General features: G+C 39.2%; 1 protein-coding gene across 1 annotated transcript; it reads right to left on the reverse strand.

Moving 5' to 3' along the window:
* Positions 1–2,419: 2,419 nt before the first annotated feature.
* Positions 2,420–26,768, reverse strand: loxl4 (lysyl oxidase-like 4). The gene is made up of 15 exons (XM_085477728.1): positions 26,724–26,768; positions 25,328–25,661; positions 23,115–23,431; positions 22,820–23,034; positions 16,183–16,221; positions 15,780–15,993; positions 15,513–15,690; positions 10,867–11,021; positions 10,606–10,773; positions 10,086–10,248; positions 9,764–10,007; positions 8,799–8,914; positions 8,333–8,469; positions 5,039–5,150; positions 2,420–4,951 (listed from the first exon to the last, which is right to left on the reverse strand). Exons 2-15 carry the CDS (start codon positions 25,638–25,640, stop codon positions 4,881–4,883), a joined length of 2,442 nt encoding a protein of 813 aa, XP_085333854.1. The 5' UTR covers positions 25,641–25,661; positions 26,724–26,768; the 3' UTR covers positions 2,420–4,880.
* Between the last annotated feature and the right edge of the window lie 936 nt (positions 26,769–27,704).

Here is a 27,704-nt window from a genome sequence, read left to right on the forward strand (position 1 = left end):
CAATTTATTTGGTATCCCAGAAGAGGGCAGCACTTCTTTACCAAACTTGCAACTTCTTGCTTACATAGTATTCTAGTACTTAAAGCTATACTGCGCAATTTAATGAGAAACACGCGAGCAGAGATCATAATCTTGATACTTTTCACACACAAAAAAAAGACTAGAAGAAGGTGCTGCTCATTTACTGCATGCTTCTCGTGCCTTTAATCTAAGCTCTGCTACTTCCTCATTTTCAAAGTGATTCAGACTAAAACACAGCTTGTCACATGCACTGTGATTTATGAAGAAAGCGTAAGACAATTTCAAGCAGACTTTAGTCACTTCAAATTGCACTGCCCTTTTCTGCTCTGTCTTTCTGCCACTCCTCCTCTTCTCCCTTTCTATCTCAACTAGCCTCACTTTTTTCATTTCCCCCCTTCTCCTTCTTTGCTCCTGCTCCACCCTGTAATCAGGCCGGTTCATGGCTCTCATTTGGAGTGGTATATATAGCAGTAATTGTCAGGGTGCAGTACTGAGACTGGGCAGAGCATGTGTACTCTCTCACAGGGCTGTTTTGCAGTAAATCTCTTAGGGGAGAAGAGAGGTCCAGGCTGGGGAGGGAAGGGGTTGGGGTAGTGAACGTGCTAAATAACATGCACATGTGTGAAGACAAATTCAGTTCAACAAAATGCTCAGACAATGCAGAACTGGATGAAATTCTCAAAGCAGCTAAGCAGAGGCACTCTACTTAATCTGCCCCTGTAAGTCATTATGTATCGCTGCCTATTAATTTCCTCTCTCAACGAGCCTTACGTGGAAAATGAGCGGTGTCTTGCCATATGCTTTTCTCTACAATTATGCAAATGTGTTCATTATTTAGCAAGGCGTCTCATTGTCAGTAAACGTTAACAATTCCAGGTGATGAGCTGTATGTCAGGTGGTCTGCTTATGATTCATGAGCAGATACTGCACACATACAAATCAAAGAGAACAGGAAACTCAATCCCAAGTGGAGGAAAACCCAAGTGATCATCTTCAGCATAGTTTCAAATTCAAACATTATATAAGTTCATCTTCCTGAAAGTGATTCAGAAAAAAGCAAGTCAACGTGAAGGCAAAAAGCTGTCACGTGGCTTTCAGGGACAGCATTCCTGCTCAATAATCTGAGATATTATCAAGAAATCCACTCGTGTCTGTCTGCTACACCATGGAACACTGCCTCCAAAAGAGATGACGGCAAAGCCTGTTATGTAGTTCAGTTGTTTGTGTGTGTATTTGAGAGACTATTGGCGTGTGAATGGTTGGTGGGTTCCCTGTAGCTTGTATGGACAGGTCTGTCATTCACTGAGAACACACAGTCTCCATTGTGGAGCTGTCTGTGGACCCCATTAGGTCAGGGCGGAGTGGGGGCTCTCCAAATAAAAACATGTGCTGCAAACAGGAAGTGGGCATGTAAGGATAAAATGAGAACTGCTTATGAATGGGGTATGCTCATATTTCCTTGGTTTTTCCTTCCTCAATTTCTGATTCATCTCAATACAATGATGTCGTTTGCTTGAGTTCCACATGTGTCTACACTGTAGCATGAGCACTTCTGGAGATTTAATCAAGTTCTGACTAACAAAATCATATCCTAGCACGTATTCTAGCAGACACTAGTATCTTGTGTCTGCCTGCATGAAATGATAATTGCGTGCTTTCCAAAGAAGTAAGGAACTGTCTTCCAGAGAACAAATGAAAATGTAAAAGACACATGTGGAATTTTCCAAGTTGCATGCGGTTCACTTAAAAAGTTTAGCATAAAAATAACTTATTTTAAAGAAGTCAAGATAAAGTCAAGTTTTGCCTCATAGTGCGTGTGTGCTTTGGTGAAAGTGCATGAAAGGATGCTGAACTCACTCCATGACCCCAGGTGCTCTGCTTTCAAGTTTTCCTGTCTTGTTTGCCCAGCAGCTGTTTCATCTCAGCGAGTGACCACTTCACAGCTCTGCTGTTTTCTTTCTGGGTGGATTTGTCAGCTGTGATCAAATCAGACTTTTGTTAAAAGTAAACTTTCTGTTCAGACATAGTTGATTACTCTACCCACGTCTCCCAAAGTTGGTATGTTTGGATTTAGTCATTAATGCTTTCTTGTTTTTTTACTGGAATGGTTAGTCAATTTCTCAGTTCCCCTGAGAGGCAGTATTCACAAGGGGACTGAGTCAGAGCAAACCTAAGATCTTAAAAGGGAATACAAAACTGAAGAACATAAGATACCCGACACATATCTTCCCACCAATTAACTTGCACATCAAGAGCAGGTAAAAGTTAATGCTACACATAATATCACATCTACAGTTTTTACCGAGTTCATACAGAATTTGATTCGTTTTCTCATCAACAAGTATTCTGCAACATCATGCAAGGAGGAGGCAGAAAACAGAGGACAACTTTGTATGTGATGAAGTTTTATTGATTCACAGTTATGATGGATGAATGGATTGCGATTTGTTCTTTAACTGAAATGTGGCTCTGACTCAGACAGTGTCTATCTAACTTTCCTCAAGGAAAGACGTAACAAAGCTTATCACCTTCATACCTTAAATTTTACCTGCAAGATAAACATGTGGGTACAGATTACATTTTGTAAGAGTGTTGACAAAAATAAAATTAGAAAAAACAAAAACAAAACAGATCCAGTTTATTTGGTGTCATAAGGTATGCATCACAGCTAAAGGCAAACTTAATCACATCATGTTTTTTAGTTTTTAGATGAGGTCAAAATCCCTGAGAGTACAGCTTTGTAGATAAGCACCACGTAGATCACACTCTCAGCTTAAAAGACAGAATTAAAGCACAACTGGCCGTAGAAAACAATACAGTAATATGATGAATATACAGCCACTTAAGCTATGGAGTGGCATATAATGTTAAATAACACAGAAAAAGGCCGTAATATGTCAAAATACACTGTACATAAGCACAAAACAACAGAAAAGCATCAGCAAACAGTAAATTTAGACTTTCCCCCCCCAAAAATCTCTTTGTTTAGCTGGGCATGCATGATTACAGAGCTGTAAAGGGCCTTCTTTGTCAAGGAAAAAAAAGAGTCCTGGATTACGCCAATCTGCTGAAGAAATTAATTAAGTCTGAAGCTGTCTTTATGAGTGACGTGTCTCTTCCACAACATGTCCTGGAATCTGTCCATTAGAAAACCATCTTAATGGGTTTAACCACTAAGCCAGTAAGCCAAACACATCAAACACATTAATGGGTAAATAACATCATTAACACGTGTTCCACGTTGTAAAGAAAATGTTGTATTATTGTTTGCTGTGCTAAGAGATTCAGCAAAAGTGTACAATATACAGTACGTTTTACCAGGCCTTCTGTAAGCACAAACAAGGCCAGTGTTGAAACATGAACAGGATATTTTATTCCATTTTTTTCTCCCAGACAAACATGTTGTTCTCGTAGGAGAGCTGAAAATGCCAGCTTGTGGTTGCTGTATGGCTGCCTACAAAAAAACACAGATTTGGTAGTAAAACTGTATGTCTGCTTGAGTCTTTCTCCAAACCCTGATCCCTTTCTGTCTTTCTCCTTTTCTTTTCCATCCTCTCTTTCCCTCACTTGCCAAATCTCTGAGAAAATCTTTTTCTTGTAGCCTATGTAAACACGTAAACACAAATTTGTCCCTTTTAAGTAACTACTCCATAGCGTTTCTTTGTAATGTCTTTGCTATACCCCGAATGTTAACCTTAACAGTAAGTCTAACCGAACGTATGCAATTAAAAGGCTTTTTATATGCTCTCAAAACCCAGCCTGCCTTCTTGCCTGCCCCAATGCTGTGGTCTTGTCACACCAGTTTTCTCTCCCATCAGAGAGGGTGGAAGAGGGAAAAAAAACACTTTACCATTACAGTTGTTTTACTAATATAATAAAATATATCTACAACTATTCAGCTGTATTATGGGGTCATTCAAATACCAAATACTTTAACAACTGTATAAATGATTTATCCACTGGTCCAGAAAAACAGCAAAACATTTTATATAGATTCTAGCTAACAACGTCTTGACTAAGAATGTTGTTTAGGTGTCAATTTCATGAATAAATAAAGTAATAATGTATAGCATAAATAACACATTGAATATGAAAAAACCCCTTTGTATTTCACTTTTTGACATGTAAATATGAAACGATAAAATTCTTAATGGTTAATGAAACAAGAGTGGGGACAAAACTAGAATACTGATGTTTAAAAGATAAAGTGCTTTGTTCCACAAAAATAATCTGACATCTACTCTAGATGAGAGGGACAGCTACACTTCTGTAAAATGCTGATTTTTCTTTAAACCAAAGTAAAAATAATCTGAAAGGAAAACTACCCAGAATGTACCGTTCACCTGAAATATACTGAGGTTAATATAATGACATACAGTATTGTTAAAGAGCACCAATAACACAAGTATTACAAATGATCCAATCCCAAGTTTCTATATTGGGGGAAAGTGTCATTTCCTTACAGCATCGGCATCCCTGTTGTCTTTGTGGCAGGTTAGTTACAGTGACATGAAGGTCTTTCATGTGTATGTGTTTTTAAAATCTAATTTAAGTTACTAGTAGTCCACATTCACAAAAAATATTGTAGTTATAATAACAAAAATCTTACTTAACTAGAGTAAAAAACATGTCGACCATCTTTAACCTCCCAACTCTTGTAGTCGGTGAGTTGAGTAGTGTCTCTGCAATGGCCGCTGTTGTGTATTATTATTTCCACATCTTGCAAGGAGATGAGCAGGCACAGTTTTACATATTATTGTGGGTCCTAATATCCAAAGAGCCTGATGCCATCAACGTAAACCCAACCTTAGTGGTCCCTGGGCCACATGAGAAGGCCTCCTCCTGGAACCTGGGACAGGCTACAGAAAGTTGTTGGTGATTTGCCTCTGATGCTCAAACAGGTCTTCAGTTTCTGCACTATATGCATCACCTGTAAAGGAACAACATCATTAATAAGAGGTGAGAGCTGAAACTTACGGCAATGTGAAAAAAACAGAAAGATTTTTAGTATCCTCACCTGCATGGCATCCATACATGTAAGCTCTGTGGCCATCATATTTGCACCGACATCTCATAACATTGTTCATAAAGTCAGACTCAGCCATGTCCAGTGAGGGGTTGACTTCCACCTGCAAAATAAAACGATAATATAGGACGTTATTTATTAGGAAACAGGGCGCACACTTTGGTCTAGTAAAGTATCCTCAGTAGACCATGTTCGTGGCTAAGGAAGGAACAAGTCTCTTCTCCCCACACATGGGAAAGCAGTTTAAATAAAGAGCAGTTGGATTTAAAATTGAGGGCCTGTTATTAAACTGCACTCGTAGCTGGTATTGTTTTTATAGTCAGTCTGTTTCTCATCTATAAAAAGTTGGATGACTTTTCCATACAGTATTACTATTGTAAGGATAAATACACTGTGTGGTACTTTCACATGAACCTAAAGCTGGTAGTCTACAGCTGAATATATACACTGAATAACATGGGGCAGTAAAATGCTTTTGTTATGCAAAGCACAAAATATACTGTTTGACCACAGGAATTCTATTGTTTCTTGCTTTTACATCTTGTACAAAAAGATTTAACAGTTTACACAAATTATGGCAACTGGCCATGTAAGAAGCTCTGGAAATTTACAGGTGCCCAAAGTGTCTGCAAGGGAAATCTTCTCTGCTCCTCATGCTGACATTGGAGTGCACAACAAGGGCCTGAAATTAGCCTGAAATTGAAGTCTTTTGCAAAAGAGTAGTTATGCATAAGAATGTTTATGTGTCTGAAATTAGTCTTATTCTGAATGTTGCCATACACTCTACTAATAGCCTAGTCTGTCATTTGCAGAGCAACTCTGTAACTGCTGATACAATCATTCTCCTAATCTGGTCTGGTGATAATACTGAGACGCCATTTACTGTAATGGTTGCTCTGCAAACTGCTGCACCCACTTTAAGTACAGGTTACAAACTGCTTAAAGCAAGCAAGAAGGCTAACTATACTAAAAAAAAGGGAGAAACCATCTTAAAAACACAGTGAATGCAGAAAAACTCTCTTAATTTTTCAGTGTAAATTACAGTGTTGGACCAGAGTGTATGAGGCTTTTGCAGAAGATTGGTTCGTTGACAGAGTGCGTTGCTCAGTGAGAAAGTATCTATAAAAATAAAAACAGGGCAGGAGAAATTCCTTGGTGGTAAATTAGCCGTTCCTAATGGAAGAAGGGAACTAGGTGCTGTTTGACTAAAGGGAGGCACTAGTTAATTTGGGTAAATTGTGTGTTTCATTAGCACTGGGTGGTTCAAGGGCAGGCCTGCTAAATCCTCCTGTACAGCCTGCGATCTGTAGTCAGGCATCATCTGCACTTTACTAGATAAATGAAAGAACACAGCACAGAGGAGCACTGCTATAAGAGATGTTTGTATTTTTCCAATTCTGCAGCCTCAGTGAAAAACTCCTTCACAGGTTTTACTTTCTCGTTTCTCTCAGTTAAAATTGGTTCATACCCTTTCATGATGACCTTTGCACTTTCATCGTTTCCTGTCTCTTCCTGTCATTTGATATAACTCAATTTCTGCCTGTTCTATCATGTATTGGCCTTTATTTGCCTCCATACTATGCTACAGCAGTGTGCCACTTAATTACGCCCACTCATCTTACTCAAAATACATACAGTTAACAAATGCCTTTATATATGAGTATGACACATCAATCATGCCAAAATTAAATGAACTCTTCCTAAACAGACAGCAGAACAGTGTTAATTACAAAGACCTAGTGCAACCTCTCAGACAAACTGAGTAACAGCAATAATTATCAAACAGTGAGCTATACTGTAACCAGTCTACCACATCGAGAAGGTAATTGGGAGCATGGAAGATAATGAGATATGGAGTCCTTGATGTGTTTTAGACTGGCAGCCACAATGACTTCAGTCGACAAAGAAATGAGAGACACATGAATGGTTAAGGTGGTGACTGTTTAGAAGAAGGTTAGTAGGTTTTACTGAAATAGACAGAAACCACAACCAGCCATGAGGAAATCCACCTTTAAAGCCTGTGAACCTCTCTTAATAAAAGGATCTCTGATCTTGACGAACCAGTTGAACATTTTAAGAAATAAATGTGATTTTTTTCTGGAAATTAGAGGAGAACATTAATACTGCACTCATAAAATACTATTCAAAAGTCCTAAGCCAACCATTTTCTTTGTATTCTGTTAGGAAAATGGGAAATAGGTGCAGCAACGTATTAAAGTGTCCAAAATAAAGCATACAAAGTAAAAGCATAGGTTGTACAATGTTTGGTATGAGCACCTTTATTCTTCAACACAGCCTGAATTCTCTTAGGCAAGCTTTCTTATCATTTCTTTAAGTAGTCTCTGTTCTCCAGGCTTCTTGAAAGACATTCAAAGCTCATCTTTGCAGGGTAGCTGCCTTTTGTTCCATTAACTGTACAGATGATCTCACACTATTTAGATAATTTTGAGGTCTGAGATCTGTTCCATCATGTGTTTTTCTATCCAGGTATACTTTTACTGCATTGGCAGTGTGTTTGAGATCATTGCCATGCTGAAAAATGAAGCTGTTTCCAATCAGATGCTTTCCAGATAGTACTGCAAGGTGGATCAAGTTTTCAGCTAATACGTTTTTAGGAATCACCTTGTTTGCGCAAAATTATTATTTTATGCCTGTGACATTTTGTTATCATTGGCATTTTACATAGATTCAACAAATGACATTGGAACATATATGTGCTTTTGAAACAGCCTGCTAGAGACAAAGTGCCTAAAGATATAATCACCTGAAAGTGAGTGGAAAAAGCACTCAAAGTCCAAAGAAAAAGACTTTCAGAAAGGCTAGAGAACTATTGCTCAAGACCACTTTGCAAAATAAGTTTACAAAATGAAGGTTGATTAAGATTTGTGCACAGTACTCTAAATGTATGCCATACATAATGCAGCCAACAATCACTTAGCTTAGCTTTGAAAACAGAAGCTCATTAAAGGGCATATTATACAGTATCATGTTTGTTTAATCAGAACAAAAGTATATGTGTAAAAATATCATTGCTATATGCAGATCTTTCAGCAGATTAATTCTCCACCAGTCACAAGAAGGTTGTTGAGATAACTTAGAAGTCTGCAGTTTGTGCTGACAGTAGTTGCATTTTAACCAAACAGACCTACTTTTCTAACAGAATAAGCCTATTTCCCTTTACTTTAAAGTGTTTTCTGAAAAGCAAAGTTACTTATATTTCATTTTTCTGGCAATAAGATTTTCCCACATTGGAAAAAGAAAAGGTGACAAATATAAACTTCTGACCTGGAATATGTAGTCTCCTGGCCGTACATCAGTCACGTCAACCCACTGACAGTCGATATCATGGCGATATGTATCCCAGCAGCCCACAGAGATGCCTTGATCACCCATGTTATAACAGGAAAAGCGTTTCTGGAGGCCTAAAATACATATCAGCAACATTATCAATCACAACATCAAAGCTCATTTAATGCTTGGCACTCCCTGTTATTTTTAAGAGCCTTTAGCTTTCTGAATTGTACTGGACTGCATACTGTATGAACAATGGGCTTTTTCATATGAGCTATTTCATCCATGATATAACAAGTAAATGGAGAGTGAACAAACAACAACAGTGGCGATCTAATACATTAACCACAAAGTAAAAATCTGAATAGCTGTAGCTGAAATATTGATATTAATTTTCTGTCACTAATGGGAAACATTATGGGGTTTTTTGGAAGGAGGGCTGAATTGTGCTGAAAATTACCATCAGGGCAATATGTGTCCTCCAGACAGAAACTGGCCTTGTGTCCCTCTGCAACCCTCGTGCCATTCAGAGTCAGCAGGTCGTAATGCGTGAACACCTCAATGCTGTGGTAGTGCCTGTGACGACAGATGGGAAAGTCCAGGTGAGAGCGTGTATGTGTGTGTCTGCATGTCTGAGTGTGTGCATTTACACTTACTGAACACTAGCTCCCTATGGCTTATATATCCTTATGACCTCACTGCTTGAACATGAGAGAGGGTGTCACCGTAACACCTCTCACAGAAGCTTATTTTAGTTCTGGCTTGGTTGAAATGTTTATTCATTCTAAATGAATGGCAGGCTTTGAAACGCGCATCCATAGCTCTGATATGTTGTAATAAACTGAGGCAGACTTGACTGCACGTAGGCTGCACGGTCCTTTGTATTACACCTAACCTGTGGTAGCCAGACGATTGCAACCATCATTTCCACAAACACGCGCTGTAGAAGGGTTCGTGATTTGGGACATCTCACGCAGTCAGCACAGTATGCCACCCTCTTCGCTTATCCTGACAGGTTTGAAAGTGCTCTGTTCCTACTGAAAAGAAACTGAGACCTAGTGATGGACAAAGGCGCTTATGTCTATTGGCCATATTGCACGCTTCCTGCCGTGTCCACGGGAATGAGATCACACATCAGTATGTTTTTTTTCCCTGGTTGCAATTGAATGCAATTAAAATAAATATACCTTTAATTACTCAGTGTGTAAGGAGCATTACTCCACATTCATATGTGGAATAAAGAACATGCTTTTGCCTGAATATTTCTGACAGCTCGTGAAAACCCAAAACACTCAGAGTGACCATAAGGGCAACCACAACATCCTACATGAGTATTTTAAAGTTTTTTTCCACTCCGTCAACCCACACTCCTAAACAGTAAAGCAATTTTACACTTCTCTTTACCTCTTTTCAGGGATAATATACCTGTGACACTGGTGCCATGTCCAGCTCTCTTTCGATGCTTTGGGTCTGAAATCAGAACGACCCAAATTCATGATGCGGGAGGAGAACCTCAGCAGGCGTCGGTGGCCATAAGGCCAGTTCATCCTGGCAGCAGATGATGACAGACAGTTCTCTTCATTGGCACAGGTCAGAAGATGGAGAGGACGGTCTTCCAGGTAGGCTGTCTCCTGGACCAGCTGGGCATCCACAACAAGGTCAGGTGCCGCTGAAGCAGGTGTAACAGATTATCTTAAGATTCAAACTGAACGAGAAGGGAAGACTACAGGTAAAAACTGCAACTTACTGTCAGAACAGCTGACCCCAGCAGCCTTTGCTCCACCTCCACGAGGACAATGGATATGGTTGTTACGACGACACTGTTGAATTGAAAGCTCTGTCCCGACGCAGTGAGTTCCGCTGAGAATCACATCGTTGACACTGGGGTCGCCAGGCCAGTACCAGGTTTCCTGTCAAAAGAAGGGTGTAGAGTTTTCTATCAATAAATTGTATCATAGTCATCATTTCCCAGTCATTGTTGAAGTTAATGAAGGGGCTGTGACTATGGATTGGTCTCTACGTGTTCATTTATTTCTCATCAATACCTTAAGACACTGCAGATTAGATTTTGATAAATCTTAGAGGAAAGATGGCTCTGACCACTTTACTCTGACATTTTCAAAATTAAACTAATTGGGTTAGAAGTGGGAGTGCTTCGTTGTCCTTTTAGAACATTTCAGATACTGATGACAATACTTTGGCAAAAGTTGGTTGCACTATAAAAAGAGATCAAAATAACTTGTTATGTTTGTCAAGGGGATAGTTACCTGATGAGCACTGGCAGCAAAGCCCAGGCCCAGCTGTCTGCATACCACCATGGCCTCGGTTATGCCCCAGTTCTCACTACAGACAGAGCCCCAGCGTTTACGACCCCCAACCTCCATCAACACCTCTACACGGCCTTCTGATGGGACTCTACCACCAGCAAGCCGCACCTTGAAATCCATTGAATTAAAAGAATTAAGTGGATGGTGTGTTATAAGTGAAAGCTCATAAGCTCATGAACTGTGATGGTGTAGATTTCATACCGTCTTTTCTGTGCCTGTTTTAGGAACGTTGCAGCGTACTGAGGCATCCTGGCTGTGTTTGAATGTCCATGGTTGGACTTCCTGGAAGTAGCAGTCTAGAATAGAGTGTTCCAGCCCAGTACACTGAACATTGTTCATATGGATGGGCCCTGTACCTGCATAGAAAGGAGGAGATTTATTAGATTAAAAAAAAATGATGCATCAAAAAAGTGGGAACAAATGAAAACCCAAAGAGCATGGGCATAACTGAAGGGCAATATCCCTTGTGACTGTCTGAGGCCACCCACCACAGATGCAATGGCATTACGAGACTCTGTCATGCAAAAGAGCGCAAACACATAAAACCGAGGCTCACTATTCCTTTCATATGAAAAGCTTCCTCTATGTTAGCATCAAACCAACAATGAAAAGTTCCTATCAGTCATGAAAAAATGCTTCTGCAAGCCAAGCAGCAGCACAACCAACATCTACTTTGGGCATCTGTCACACCTCATTACCACCATTCTTTTGATTTACGAACAACAACGACTACTACATTGTGTGTAGTCCACCACCTTGGGTGAGCAAAAAAGCAAAAGCTATGTCAGCATTGTAAAGGATTCAGACAAGGATTTGTTTGCTATTTAAACCCAGATAATCTTTAAACAACATAGGAAAATGCAAAAGTTCTTAGGGAAATAGCTGGTGTGATAACGATGACAGGATATCAACAAACTATGGCTTTCGTGTTTTCCTAAAACACAAAGCACAAACTGTAAACTGAGAAATAAAGTAGCATTGAAATAAACACAACCAAACCACAAAAACTATGGGAAAAACAAAACCAAGAAAAAGGGCGTAAAAGAAGATAGTTGGGACCAGATTGCAGCCCAACCAAATACGTCTCTGTGTTGGTTTTGGTAGATTGTAGGCCTTCTTCCATACTGGTCACCATGCGTGGGTTCACATGGATGAAAAGGACATATCTAAACCACTTCTACCTCTATCTGCATGGTAAATGCCGCAAACTAGAGCCAAAATCCCACTGTTTAACATATGAAGACAAACACAGGGGGACAATTTAAAGCAAAACGAACAGTGACAAGATCTATTTAAGCCTTAGTTTGGGAAATCCACAAAAGCTTAAAATAAATTCCAGGAAAGCCACATGCACTCTGCATCCACACAAATACACACAACCACTGAGAGTGTTACTAAACTCTTTGTGTTCCCACTGTGTAGACTATAGTACACAAACATTATACACTGGGCGTACGGCACCAAGTGTAAGAGGGGAAACAAAACTGGTTAAGGATCATCAATTATAATCAGACTAAAGATCTCTAATCATCTCAATTTAAGATAAAGCACAACTTTATCTAAACAACAACAGGCACCATCATCACCATCATCATTAGAGCCAACAAGTAACAAAAATACTGCATCCTCAAAAGACACATTTGCGTGCCAGCACACACACATACACAAACTTAAACACACACAACTGTAAATTCGTTATTGATTGTATGTATTAATTATTAACAACACAATCACATGACTGATCAAGCTCTAACAACAAATTACTACTTTTCTACACCAGAATCAGCTGAGCTGTCACAGTTTTTACAGCTGCAGTGCTTAGGTTAAATGAGACCAAGTCCTAATCTCCCCTATTGCATCAAAATGGCTTTATATGTACGTACTTCACGGGTAAAATTACACAGCAAAAATAACAATGTTGGTTAAGAAAGGAAATAGAAACATTGTCCCTGTAATTTAACTCACTGATGATGATGATGATAAATGTAATGATGATGGGAGTTAAAGAGTTTGCGGGTGGAGTCTGAAGAGAACCTTTCTTCTCTTATATTCTGCCGAATAATTAAAACATGAACACAAGCATAAAATATCTAGGTTGTAGAGTGGATACATCTATGAGAGCAATAATGAGACATAATATAAATGTGGTATCTTAAATTTAGTCTATACAAGAAAGAGCAAGGTTGATATGTAATTATGACTGGGATATGCCAAAGATCATTTGAAGAGATTAGAAAATTGACTTTTGAGGACGGAAAGAGCATAATATCAGTTACATTCTTGTTGAGAATAGCGCAAATAGTTGGTTAGTGGTTACAAGGGAAACCCTGTTCTTGTCCTCTCTGAAATTAAACTCAATTTTAGGAACAGTTAAATGTGTGTAATGTTTTTCTTTCCATGGAATGTCTCTCTCTCTCTCTCTCCCTGCCAAAAGACTTTTTTCCCCTGTAAAATGCAACAGTCATTTAAATTTCTGCACAGATTTGCTTGCTTATTTGAAATTAAATGGCACAAGCAAACTTGCACCGAGATCGGCATGTATTATTTTTCATATTTATGTTGACATCTGGATTTCAAGGTTAGTTAGAAGATGGCATCTCACTAATCCAGCTGGGATATTCTATGTCTGTATACTATAAAGGCCATTTAATACGTGCAAGCAAGCGTTTCAACAAATCTGATAAGGGAGGCCACATTCAGAGGCAGAACATCTGACTGGTGCACTTCACTCTGTAATCAACCAGTCAACTCGACCACAGCCTTTATCACATTATTTATGATGATCAAATGTGATAAAGTCATGCTCTTCTGTGGGGTCCTGTTGGCAAAAAGATACGACAGAAATGATGAGGAATCTTTTTTTTGTGTGCGTTAAAGATGTATAGGTATAGGCAAGTTGGCAAAAGTAAACACTTTTTACACAAATTTACATTGATGTGTTGCTCCTGTGAGAGTTTATTCCATCTATGAGTCTAACTAGGCCTTTTCAAATGACATTTAGCCCAGTATGCATATGTCCTCTGAGCACCAGGGAAATCAGGTAATAAAAATGACAAGCTGAATCTGAGAGAGCTTTGAATATTGAGTACTTTAGGACTGGCGGCATGACGCTTTCCAAATTCACTCTTAGCAGATCATATCACTGCTATTGTTCTAAAACCGCCAAGTGAGCTAAACAAGGCGCAGCCAGCTGGTCTGATGCATATAAAAGAAGCATGGTTTGTCTGTAGCAGCCTGGTACATATTGGATATACTTTATTTGAGGTTAATATAGTGGACAGCGGAGTGTAATTGTACTATACTATCGTGTATCACTTCTGCTATTTTCAAATGACTGCAGAGTTTCAAGAAATCAGTGACATTATATTATCAGTGCTCCAACGTTATCCACATAAAGCAGTATTCTTTGATTGTAACTAACTTAAGTGACATGGTTAACTGACATTTTGTATTTGCATTTTTTAAAAGATTTTAAAAGTCTAGAGGCAAAGCAGTTATAATACTTTGCTGATGAAATGCCAGTGCAATGCATTGTGTGGCCTCTAAAATTTCCACCTATTTACGTCTCTAAAAGAGCAAATCTGAAGGTCAAGATAATATCCCATCGTAAAGCTTTCTGCTCTGGTCAATGCATAGCCACAAAAAAACAGGGTTGCAAGTGTATGAGTGAATCACCAATTATAGAAACCAACTCACAGAAGTAAAATATAACAAATGTAAGAAGAATACATCTACCAATTCTGAGGCATTTTTATTTTTTAAACCTAATTAAAGATTTTCAGCTACTGTGTTTTTCTGTCAGTTATGATTGCAATAGTTTCTCTCTACCTGTGTATTTGTGTATGCGTGCAATGAATAGGAGAACCAGGTGAAGTGAATCCCAGTAAAAAACATTGTAACATTGTGGTTAAATAAACGAAACTCCACCGAGATAGAAAACTGACAAATTATACACCTCTGTCTATTCTAAACATATGACTTTGAAGCCTGGCCAAATAACTGATTAAAACCAGAAAACAATGTGTACGCAAACTAATGCAACTGAATCTGAGGAAAGCCAAAAAAAAGCTGATTTTAGTTCTTTAAGGTAACACAAATGCCAGTTCAAGAGGTGATCGGGTAAAAACACATAAAAGACATAAAAATATGCTTTTTGTGATCAACTGAACAGCTAGACCAGTAGAACATCATCCCACATTTAATCTCCATCAGCAAGATTAGAGACTACTCCCTACCATGTGGCATGGGGAAGCTGTTCTCACATCTCGTAAGGGTGGGGTCACCACTGGTGCAGCTGGGTACTGACTGCGTCTGTGTGTGTCATCAAAGCTGGACATTTGAAATTAAAGCAAAAAGACCACAGCTCTCAGTAAGTGAATGAAAAGCTTGCTTGAATCTAGCAAGATTATGTCTCTGGCTTTAGTATCAAATACTAATATAAACTACTATGGCGTATAGTATTTCATTTTGTGAGTGAGTGTTTGTCTACACACACATGCATATGCTGTTTGGGCAGCTGGAAGTCCTGGCACAAGACTCACATAATCACAGCTGGAGATACTGCAATCAACACATTTGCAGCTTCACAAGGCAACATACACAGACAGACAAACACACATGCCCACACATTATCTGATCAGTCAGAGCAGACGGGTGCGGCGTCTATGGTAAACAAAAGATAAGCAAAAGGCTGAAAAGTCTCCCTGTCTTCTCTGGAATACCATGACGCATGAGAAACACATTCAAGCATCCAAATTATACAGGCAGAATGAATTCATTAAATGTGGAGTTTTCCAGAATGTTTAATGAAAGTCTGTGCTTTGGGCAACAGCAATTTCTAGTCTTACCTTGACCCATAAAGGCTCCATGCAGCGCATCTTTGGCAGTACCAAAGCCCAGTTCCCTGCACACAACACTGGCTGCTGTTCTGTCCCACAAGTGATCTACGATAGTCCCCCATTTTCCATCACGGAGCACCTCCACACGCCCCTCTCCCAGTCTGGGGCCCACCTTGAGACGAACAGGCTGTATACGGCAACAAAGGGAGAATAAAAATCAGTTTACTAAGAAAACTACATGATTGTGCAAATGTAGATACAAATTCTTAACCTTACCACAACTGGATAGGGCGCTTGAGGTCTTCCTGAAGAGATGCGAGCAAACTGAGGTCCTGGTACACACTTGACCACTGCATGTCTCCCATTTTTACAAGGGGTAGGACTACGGGGGATTGACAGCTGAGCATGGCACTCTGAGAGACTGTTCTCAGTGCCTATACAATGAACTTTCTCTACCCAAAATCCTTTCTTTTTTGCCATGAGACTCAGTCTGCAAAGAACAGAAAGTAAATTGTAGGTAACATATTCTTAAAGATACTAACAATTTGGTTTTAATTTGTTAGTGTTTCTTAATGATATTAAGTAGTAGTAATTCCTGTATAGTTAATACAGGAATGTTGTTATAAAATTGCACATTTGTAGATAAGAAACAAAGGGTGAAAAGGGTCATTTTTATTACCTTGTTGAAGGATCTTCAACCTTGGTATCCCATATTTTCCTGTAAAAGAACAGAACAGAAACAGACATGATCAGGACTGTCTGTTTTCTGAGGTTGCAAACACAAACACTCACACACACCTGGACCAATTTGAATATCATCTGCTGGTTTTTGTTTCTATCTAATCCAATCACTTAAAAGTGTTTTCAGCACAGAGAGCAGTAGCAAACACTTAAAACACCAACTTCATTTTTACTAGAAAAGTAGCCTTACTGGGTTACTTGAAATGAACCGTGCAGCTGCAAATATAACTTCTGCACATAAATCAGGAACAAATTTAGCTGTGGCTTTGTGGTGAGTGTAAAGTTAGATATATTGATAGTAATGACTAGTACAGTTTAGTACAATCCTTGTCCTTTTTCAGGAACCTCACTTTTCATCTCTCTGTATATATTCAGTATGATGTATTTCTTTCCTGAATGTGGGCTGTTTGCTATTTCCCAAGTGTACTCTGTTTATGTTTAGAGCCTGTGTAATAGTATGTTCTGTACCCACCAACATAAATATGTGTTCAACAAAAATGTTCAGGGTAATTTTTATCTAAATTACACACTTTTACATTAAATAAACTAACCCAGACTTTCTGACTTTCGGAACAAGCAATGCTGCTTAGCTGAGATTTACGCAAAGACACCAAGATGTGAGCTATAAAGAGATTAAAGAAACAACAAAAAAACAAATGAAAAATGAGATATTCTGATCTATGCTGTTAATCTCCAAAACCACACTAGGGGGAGGGAAAGCATGCCATACAGTGTCTGTGAAGAAGAACATTTCTTAAAAAACAGGCTTTAACCAGGCACGATATACAAATAAAACCTCTGGCACTCCCCGACGCTGAATGTCCAAGAACTGTAAGATCGAAACAGAGATTTATGTTCCAACTAGGCTGGCTGAATTGGGAGAGCGGTGGAGAGGAAAGCCGTCTGTTCTCTTGGCAGACACACAATGCACACATGCCAAACAGATCATACCAGGACATCCTCCAACCACTGCAAACTGCATACACCATTACCAACATTCACATCAATTACACCAAAACACTCAAGAATATACATGGCACAATCACAGTGACATTTTTATTTTATAAGTCTGGACAAGTGGCTTAAGTTATTATTAAAGTAAGATTAATGTTCTTCAGTCAGGAAAAAAGACCTATTTGTTGGGCTCCAGCATGTACTGGCTTTCATCAAACCACCCTGTACAGTGGCAATACACACACACAGTATCAATATCAATATATATGAAAAACAATCCAGTTCTGATTTGAGTGGTGTTCCCATTTAAAGAAACAAACACATCGAAGATCTAGGCATATTTGTATGAAAGTTAAGGCAGGTCAATATTTTTATTTCGGACATGAAACTCAGGACATTCCTGGAAAGTTGTAAGAGACAAACCATTAAAAAAGCAAACAAACTGAGGAATGAAGAAAGTCGTTGTCAGTGACATGATGTTATGCTGATGGTTGAGTAAAGTCATGGGCTGCTGATTTTACACTTTCCAGAATCACATAATAACTTGTTTCCTAAAGCTATAAGTAGTAAGTAGGCAATGAGACCTAAAAATATAAACAATCCTTCAAAAAGTATTTCAGTATTAATAACATGTTTTTATTTCAGGAATCATTCAACATACGTTTTGAAATTCACAGATATATCTCAAATCTTAAACCAGTCCTTTTCTATGGCCCATTTGAAGCATAAATGCAAAAACGAACATCTGTAAAAGATCAGTTGCATAAATAGCCCTGCCCTGATACATAACTACATGAAAAATATATCGAACAAAACCCCATGAAGCCATTGTTTTAACTAATGTGCATAGCTTAAAATAAAGCCCTATATATTGTCATGCATCTTACTGTAACTTGGACTAAATTGCATTCAAATTTAACACTTAAACTTTACAGTCTCTTGAATTACACTTGTAAAACATTTAAATGTGTCTACCATGTGGCTTTATAGTACCATAAGATAGACAGCGAGGAACAGCTACACACTCATTTTCACATGAGGCAAACATGTGACTTGTTTGTGACCTCACCACAGACAAATCAGCTAACCATTTACCCTCTTCAGAAGCCAACAGGACTACTACTTAGACTATAAATGATACCTTTGGGTATTTTATTTAACGGAATTACAGCACTGTTTGCCATGCTAAAATCAAGCACAATGAAAGCCATAAATACATTAAATATATAAAAAGAAATAATGCAATGTAACTAAAATATGAGGGGATAGGAGCTGTATGAAAGTATATCTGAGCTATCTGAATAGACAACCCCAGTATTCACTTGTTTTTCACCTCAACAGCATTCATCAGCCAAATAGTGTGTCCAGCACATGTTGTGGAAAAGAAATGAAGATAATGATAGGGAGTCTACACCTGCTTGTTAAAAAAGACATGCATTACATCACTGTTTGGGTTTTATCAGCTTTACACTGCTCAGCAGTGATATTAGGTCATTTCTACATCTTCTGATGCTACGTTACAACAGAATTATATATAAATGACATTTTGCTTTACCTCAGATAAATTTTAAAAACCAGTATTGGCAAATAATAATAATAATAATAATAATAATAATAATCAGACTTGCTTACATCCATTTTTTCAGCAAAGATCTACCTTAAAGTAGACACCAAAGAAAAGTGAAAAAAAGATTTCAAGCAGAATTACACAGAATAGAAATGGATGCAATTATTATAATTAAAAATAAATAATATAAAGAGAATTATATAAACCAATATGAGAAATTAAAGAACATTTTTAACCTACTTTGAGTGGCTATGGTAGAAAATCTTGCTTGTGAAACAGTTGCTAGGCCCAAGTGAAGTGATACAAATGCCTATGATTCAAGTCCTTTTTAAAAACCACCTTTCACAGTCTGTTCCAAGCCACAAAATAGCCACTGGCATGCACACAGAAATAAAAAGATGGGAAAATAAATTAGAGGGAAGAACACTGAAGAAGATCATACAGACATCAGACAGGAAAACCAAATTTGGTCAAAGAAAATGTCACCCAAAAGCCTGAAAATGATACGTTCGTCATAAGAAAATTTTAACTGAAACATAATTAAACATAAAGTCCCCAGTTAAGTCCCCAAATCACTACGGTGACAGAGGAAGACAGACAGCTGCTGACACAGCAGGCAGCGCTGCAAACTGCAGCTGTAATTGGCTATATTTCACACGAGCAAGCGAAAATCTGGCTCGTCTGACTGCTGCTCTCTGTCTTTCTCTCCATCCGCTCTTCTCTTGTTACTCTCTGCCTCCATCCTCGCCATCTTCGTCTCACTCTCTCTCACACACGGCTATAATTGGGGGTGTTTTTTCACCCTCAGCAGAATCCCTGAGAGCTTTGGTCCTGACCAACTTGTAATTATAGCATCTTCAGAATTTCATCCAAGTGACACAGGAAGAGTCATGGCAGGGTCTGGAATTTCTAAGAATGGACAGAAAAACTTGGAAAGAAAGCTTGGCTTTGTTCAAACCGTGCAGTACAAGCCTATGCTTTTTTGGAAAGTGAAAGAAGTTACATGAACGCTTAACAACCAAATTACCAAATTGTTTTTCTATGACTCTTTTGGCTATCATGATTGTAATTAGAGTACAAAGTGGCAATTTAAGTCAAGTCAAAAGTGCAACCTTACATTTATCCCTAATCCCAGTCTGAAACAGAATGAACATTTTTGCTGTATTCTTCTGGTTGTTATTTTGTAACCTCACATTTAACACATTCAGATTTTAGAAACCAAGTCTGTTTAACAACTTGCTTATGTGACTTCGAACAAAGGCATTCCAGCAAATGTATCTGAAACAGCCTGAAGTCAAAAACACATGTTAAAGAGGGAACAAACATGCTTCTGTGGAGACAGAAAACAGGTACAGATTTGGAAACAAACACATCATCATGGTTCAGACTAATATAGTGCCTGAGGCTTTAGCAAAACCCCTGGTCATACCCAAGAAAGACAAACCCAGATGTATCACAGCCACTTCCATGACAGAGCCTTATAATTTATACATGCAATAAAAGAATTCAAGATATTGGCTTACAGTACTTTTTGCTGAACATTAAGATAAACAGTATTGTGCACTTTGTTGTGGCTTTGGTCAGATGCTAAAACAGCAGGACAAGTCCTGTTATTTAAGTTCCTTTTACTTGACCTTAGAGGATTTAAAAACAACATTAAAAAAAGACAGTGAGCATATCCCCCTGAAGATGTCAATAAAAGCCCTTCAAGCTATAACAGCCCTGTCCTCCACTGGCATATCAATCTTCCTGGTAAGCAGCCAAATCACCTCTATTCGAACCATACAAATCTATCCATCTAATTCCCCTAAACAAGAACCTGCACTACACATTTTCAGTATTTTGTACCTGTACTGTGAATCTATACTGCATAAGAAAATCAAGTAGATGCATGAAAAGCACCACACCTGCAATGCGGTGAAGCTGTGCTCTAATAAATGATCCTGTACAGACCGTGTACAGAGTCGGGCTCGGCTGTTAAACAACAGCTTATTCGGAGGGACTTTTATTACTGAAGATATGATGCCATACGATCGCCTCCTCCAACAGTAGAATCAGGTTATAGCTTCACTGTGTTCCCAATAACACACAAGTTCAACAGAGATGGCATAATTCAAGGGCAATGCAGAAATACTTTCAGAGTGGCTGCACTCCAATAGTTTGTCAAGTCAATAAAAACTCAGAAAAGTCTATAAAACAAATCAACTTCCCTTTAACAGTTACAGCATTTCAGAAGCATGAGGATTGTAGTACCTACAGCAGATTTTGTCACCAGTTGAGTCAGAGTAACCTGAGCCAGTAGAGGGACGGAACAGCTAAACTGGGAATCATCTATAGATGGCAGGTTTCCACAAGCAAGATCCACCTGGATCCATCTTCCACAATAATCCTCTGCTAATGTGTGGTCCTCCCGTGGTTTACAATATAAAGAGTCCCAAAAACCACTGCTGAGGGTTTGGGTTTTTTTTTTCAACAAAGAGGATGCGGGCCAAAGGGGCAAAAAGATACATGCTCATTGGGACAATTGCAGTAAGCACATGCTTATACTGAACCTTAACCATATTTTAAGTATGGTTTTTAAGTTAAATTCCTTCATGCTAAAAGTCAATGAGATGAGGTCAACATCATTCATTATTCATGCCTGTGCAGCAGGGTACTTTGTTACCTGGCTTAAAAACTGTGTCTGCCAAACTAACATAAAACTGCAACAACTATCTTCATTTGTCTGTGTTTTTTTTTTTCTTTCATTGACTGAACAATCAAACTGAGTAAAATGAAAAGCTTAAGCACTGTCATGACATAAAAAGTAGCAAAGAACACATTGAGAAGTTGTTCTTTTCTGTTTCTCAGTAATAAAGAAACACAATCCCCAGCCCATCATCCATTTTCTCAACAACAACTCCATTTAAGGGTCGCTGGGGCCCTGGAGCCTTTCCCAGCTGCCATAGAGCGAAGTACACACAGGAGAGATTTCCAGTGTATCGCAGAGCTAACAAACACACAGGGCAGACAACCATTCACATTCACACCTATGGCTTTTGGACTGCCAGAGTAACCGCAGTCTATGCAGGCACAACATGCAAACTCCAGACAGGGAGGCCCCAGCTGGCCAGTGGATTCATTCCTATCCCTACTTGCTGTGAGACAACAGCACTGTGTTTTTTACTTATCCTTTTAAAAGTTATTTTCAGAGCTCTGTGATATTTTCCTAGTTTTAGTGTGAGCTGTATTTATAAAGTGTTCTTGTACCATTACTTGAATGAAATTAAACACAAATGAATGCAGAGGTTTCCATGCTTCTAAAGTAATGCACTAAAAGAGGCATTGTTTTTTGTAGATGTACCAAACTTTCAGTGCTGGGAAACATAGGAAAAAAGTAATTGGCACACTGCCAGCAAGTCACACATGCTTTTTCTGTGGTGGCATGTAAAAGTAAAGAAAAGCATGGCTTACTTAAGCCCACAGAGATTCTCCTGCCAGAAAGTCACTCTACACATACCATCATCCTGCTCTCCAAAAGCGACCTCTGTCTCACACATTGTATCGATGGGACAGTTAAGAGCACAATCAGCAGTGATATTGCACCTCTGCATTGGAATCTAAAAGTTAAAGTAGAGCTGTTTGTCTGTGAGCTGCAGGCTGAAGATGGTATCAGAAGGAGAAAGGGAGTGAGAGGCAATGAGGTGTGCAGAGGTGATTTGCCTAGAGAGAGGGGTAGAGAAAGGGCAGTAGAGAGGAGTAAGGGATCCCCTTTATCATCATCCTGAGGCTGAGGAAAGAAGTGGGGGTTGAGGGACATGGGAAAGCGGTGGCTGGGGGAGGAAGATAAGCCCAAAGCAAGACCTCTAACTGCAGTGCTGCTGCTGCTGCTTTGTTGTTTTTTATCCATTCTTCACAATGTGTTTGTAGTCATTTAACAGTCAGATGAATGGCATAGCATGTTGCCCTTCTGAACTACAGTCAACAGCCCAGTGTTTTGCAATCTAATGACCTGGCCTCATAAAAGTGGATTGTATTCCTGTCAGTGCAGCTAGTGAGAAAGATTCATACTTACTTATATGTTCTCACATTGTGCTGAGTAGCCTCTGGAAAGCCAAGCATCCCACACACAACCCGGCTGCTATTGAGACTCCAGCCCTTGTCGCAAACTTGTCTCCATCTCCCAGCATGCTTCACTTCCACCACACCCTCTGTCATAAGGCTCTTCTTCTTTGTAGACATGAGGATGGGGCGAAGACGGACCTCCTCAATTCGCACCTTACTTTGCCTCTTAGGGAATACAAATGTCACTACTGTTACATATTTTTCTACAAATAATGCAGTAATTAGCCAAACATTAACTGTTGTACCTGATAGTGGTGGTGATGATGATGGGGCCTTTGGAACCTGGGAACCTCATATGGATGTCCATTTCCATAATATCCATACCCTGGTTGCCCGCGGGTGTCCACAAGCCCCTGCCATTGAGGTGCAGTATTACCATTAGGCCTTGGAGCAGTGGTGTGGGCTCTGCTGGCTGGCTGACTCACCGCCCTACGCTCAGGGGTGCACACAACCCCCAAATCTTCAGAGTGTTTGCAGTCATTCACTCCCCAACCGTTGTGTTTGCAGTCCTTCAAGGACTTCTCTGAGCCGTCACAGCGTACATTATCCATCCATATTGGGCCTTGAAAAAGAATAAACGATGCAAAACTTGATTCACTCTGATTTTCATTGATCAAGTAACAGACTGGCCAATGCATCTAAACATCAGCCAGAATCACTTCTTAAATACCTAACCCTTGATTTTTAGTGCTACACTGATTTAGGGTTGCACCTTAGTGGCATGTTTAGCAGTAGATACATAGTATTTTACAAGGAAGACTGCTGTAGATCCTGCTCCCTGAATCCACTCAACTCTTTAATTTGGATTTAAAAGCAGCAGTAAAGAATGTCCATAAACCATGGAAAGTGTTGCACAACTCTGGCAAGCAAATGCTGTCATTATTCTAAAACAAATGCCCTTTTTCGGCCCATATATTTGCTCTGCCGGCCTGCCAGGCAACCTTAATGAGATGTAGATTCCAATCCCACAATGAGTTATCTTTGTCACTTTATGATGTTAGTTATTTTGAATGTCTTAATTGGCTGCCTTTTCATGAAGCCATACAGTTGTGAGCCAAGCACACTGTACTGTGGAAGTTTTGGAGTAGACAGGTTAGTGGCTGCCTGCCACTCCAATAAATCTTAAGCTATACCCACCAGTTACTTTGTACACCTTTGTGTCTGTGCAAGCTCCTTTGACTTTGTACACCTTTGCTCTCTATTCTATTCTTCCTTGCTAGCACCAGGTTGGACTGACTTTTCCCCTAAAAACAGTCTTAATTCTTAGTGGCATAGTTTCTACAAAGTGCTAGAAATATTCTCCAAAGATTTTGGTCCATATTGACATGATAGCATCATACAGCTGCTGCAGATTTGTCGGCTGTGCATCCTTTATGAGAATCTCTTGTTCAACCACATACCAGTGGTACTCTGTTGGATTGGGATCTGGTGAGGTGTGGAGGGCATTTGAGTACACTGAACTTACTGTCCCATTCAAGAAAGAGCTTTGAAATATATATGTCATGCTGAGTACAGGCATCAAGCGATAGACACACTGTGGTTATAAAGGGATAGACTTTAGCCTTTTCAGTAATATTCAATTGGTACAAAGTATTCCAGGAAAATATGCCTATTGCACCACCATCAGCATAAAGTGTTGATACAAGACAGGGCGGAGCCTTACTTTAATGTTCTCTATTTCAGTTTTACAACCACCAATATGTGAACTTTGCAGCAGAAATGGAGACTTGTCAAACTAGTACACACGTCTTCAATCTTAGTTTTCCAATTTTGGTGAGCATGTGCAAAATGTAGCCTCAGTCTCCTTTTCTTAGCTGACCGAAGAGGCACCTGGTGTGGCCTTCTGCTACATTAGCCCATCTGCTTCATGATTTGGCATGTTGAGCATTGAGAGATGCTCTTCTGCATACCTCAGTTGTACAGCTATAAATAATCTGGTTATTGTCTTCTAACCTCTGGTGTCAGCAAGACATTTTTATCCAGAGAACTATTGTTCATTGAACATTTTACATTTTTTGGACCATTATCTGTAAAACCCAAAGATGGTAATATGGATAAATTCCAGTAGATTAGCAGTGAAATACTCAGACCAGTTATCATGCCACGTTCAAAACGACTTAAATCACTTTTCTTCCCCAATCTTCCTGACTATGTCTACATGTCTAAAAGCACCATGTTCCTGCCATCTGGTTGGTTCATTTTGTATTTGCCCTAATAAAAAGTTTAAAATAATATTACTTTGTTGAAACAATTAATGAAGTATGACAGTAAGTTAGGTGGCATAGACGCTAAATTGTCTGTGTAATACTAACTGTCAAAATTTAAAACCCAGTCAGAGCCCCCCCAACATATAATTTGGATTTTCCTGACAAGACTAAACTGAGAGTAAAAAAAAAAAAAAAAAATTCTGACTCCCAAAGAAGACTGCACGGTAACTTCATACAGGGAGTGCTCTCACCTGTTCCTTCTCCATACTGTGCGCTGTGAGCCCACGTTAAGCCACCTTCGAACCCCAGCTCACGGCACACGACGTTGGCGAGCTTGATGTCCACCTCATCGTCGCAGACGGTCCCCCAAGTGCTGTTGTGCAACACCTCCACGCGCCCTTCGTGCGCTTGTCGCGCGAAGGTGCCTGCCAAGCGGACCTTGAGAGCTGGTGCGCGAGACACTCTGCGCTGAGACGCTGTAGTCCTCCGAGGTTCGGCGCGAGCGGGACAGGAAAGGGACAGGAGCACAAGGAGGAAGAGGCTGAACGATAGACTGCAGGCCATTACTGACTCAGAAGATGAGGTCTGTAGATAAAAATTGAAAAACGTTATTTATTTTGTTCAACTTTTCATAAATTGCCATTCGAACTATGCCATGAAACAATTTAACTGGCTTGCCAGTAAGTATAAAGTCAAGGGCCAGTCCTTATCAACTGTCTGAAGTTCATCTTAAAATGAGCAAAATACCAATATTTAAGCCTCTTCAACAACAAAAAAATAATAATAGGGTATTACCGCCTTTAGGCTACTGAGTAACAAGTCACAGCCAACCAGACGATAGCACGAGAGGCCTGGATATTAAACAGACCAACGGTGACATCCTCTGGACAAAATCTTGCAGGTAGTTTACTCTACCAGTGTGTCTACCAGGTAGTTTATGCTACCAGTGTGTTCCTCTCTGATATCACATCAAGAAATTAATTAGGCTCAGACACAGTTAACATTGCAGTGGTAACTAATCTGCTGACAATCAGAGATAGAACCTGACTTGTTTTGGCGTTCCACATTTTGATTTTAGTTGTCGCATAAATCTTATAGTGATGCAATGGAAGCCAGAGTACATAAAACGAGTACTTTGCACTCATGTCAGACACAGGCGTATAATTAGAGATACACTTTTGTATGACAGTTCACGTAAGTAAACATTCCCCAAGGCTAACTAACCAGCCAGAAACATGTGGCAGGTTTAAACTGGAAGTTGACAAATGTCAAAGCCAAACAAGAGCACAGTGGGGGCAAAAAGTGAAACACTAAATCACTGACGGCCACAGGAAAGCCCTACAGACAAAAAAATGTTTCGTGGATATTAAAAACTTACAAAAATGCAGTTAAGAATGTTTAAACTTCTGTAAATCCAAAGCTAGAAGACATAAAAAGTATCCACTTTATGTTAAAGAAATTCTAACAGAGTAAAAGAACCTGTGCCAAAGTTTTATCTCTTAAAACACCTGTTACACTTGATGTCAGATGTGCCTGAATTAAAATGAAATTAACAAGTGAGAAGCCTGTAAACATGGAAATAATAATAATAATAATAATAATAATAATAATAATAATAATGAGAAGTTAAGATGAAGGATCACTCACCTTGCAGACAGCAAATGTAGTGGTGGGTGTCACTTACAAGGGGAGAGTGACTGAGTGAAGGAGTGTGCCTACCAAAGGCTTTCCTCAATCCTCCTTTCTTCCCTCCTCCCTATATTCCTCCCTGCCTCCCTCCTCTGTACATTTCTGTCTGGGTTTCATTCTTTGATACAAAACTTAGAAAATGTAAAGCTGGTTCATTTGAATGGGACCTATGTGTCTGTACAATATATATGCATATATATATATGTGTGTGTGTATATATATATATATATATATATATACATACATATATATAAAGCTGTTCTTGTGAAACTAGGCTCCCTTTGTACTTGATTTCTCTTGGTTGACATTTTTGTATAACTGTGAATGAATACTCTGAAGCACTGCTGAATAAGCTCTGAGATAAAACATTGTGTGCTTCATAGACAAATTAATCATTAATCTGCGGGTAAATATTTCAGAAATTTGTCACCAACACCCACAGTGTCATCAATTTCAAGACACATGGTTTAATACTTTAGACAAAATTGACTTTGTATATATCCACAATCGTATTTTCATTATTTTAGCTAGTATTTTAGTTTTCTATTTTTTGTCCCTTTATATTTTGTACACTCTGATAGGCTGAAGGTGTACACAACTGTACCCTCATGATGTTACACAAGTTTAGGGTGAAATGTAAATGTAGCCAACAGGAAGGACTCTGGATCCAGAATAGTTTCAAACATCCCAGTTCCAAGTGTCTTAAAGAAGCTCCCTATACCACAGGGTAGATATTTCCTTGTTGAGATGGCCACAAACCACCAAATCTAAAATAGTCCCAGCCCTACCATAGCCATGGTGAACGTGACTAATGAGAATACGCCATACCACCCTTGACCAGGAGTATGTTACTATAGTCTAACCTATCATCATGGTGTAGAAAGCATAAAGCTTTAACCCATCAGTGTAGATCCAGAAGAAAGGGAAAATGTTCAGTTT

The sequence above is a fragment of the Copadichromis virginalis genome, linkage group LG13 (assembly GCF_057382275.1).
Source record: "Copadichromis virginalis isolate Kocher_CV1m ecotype Utaka linkage group LG13, C_Virginalis_male_GT1.1, whole genome shotgun sequence".
NCBI lineage: Eukaryota > Metazoa > Chordata > Actinopteri > Cichliformes > Cichlidae > Copadichromis > Copadichromis virginalis.

Bases quoted from the DNA above. Each gene is read 5' to 3' on its own strand.
- loxl4 (XM_085477728.1), bottom strand. From the start codon at position 25,640: ATGGCCTGCAGTCTATCGTTCAGCCTCTTCCTCCTTGTGCTCCTGTCC. The intron at 10,008-10,085 runs GTAAGTTGCAGT...CACCTGCTTCAG, and splicing joins TGGGGTCAGCTGTTCTGACA to CGGCACCTGACCTTGTTGTG. The intron at 8,915-9,763 runs GTATATTATCCC...CTGTCGTCACAG, and splicing joins ACATGGCACCAGTGTCACAG to GCACTACCACAGCATTGAGG.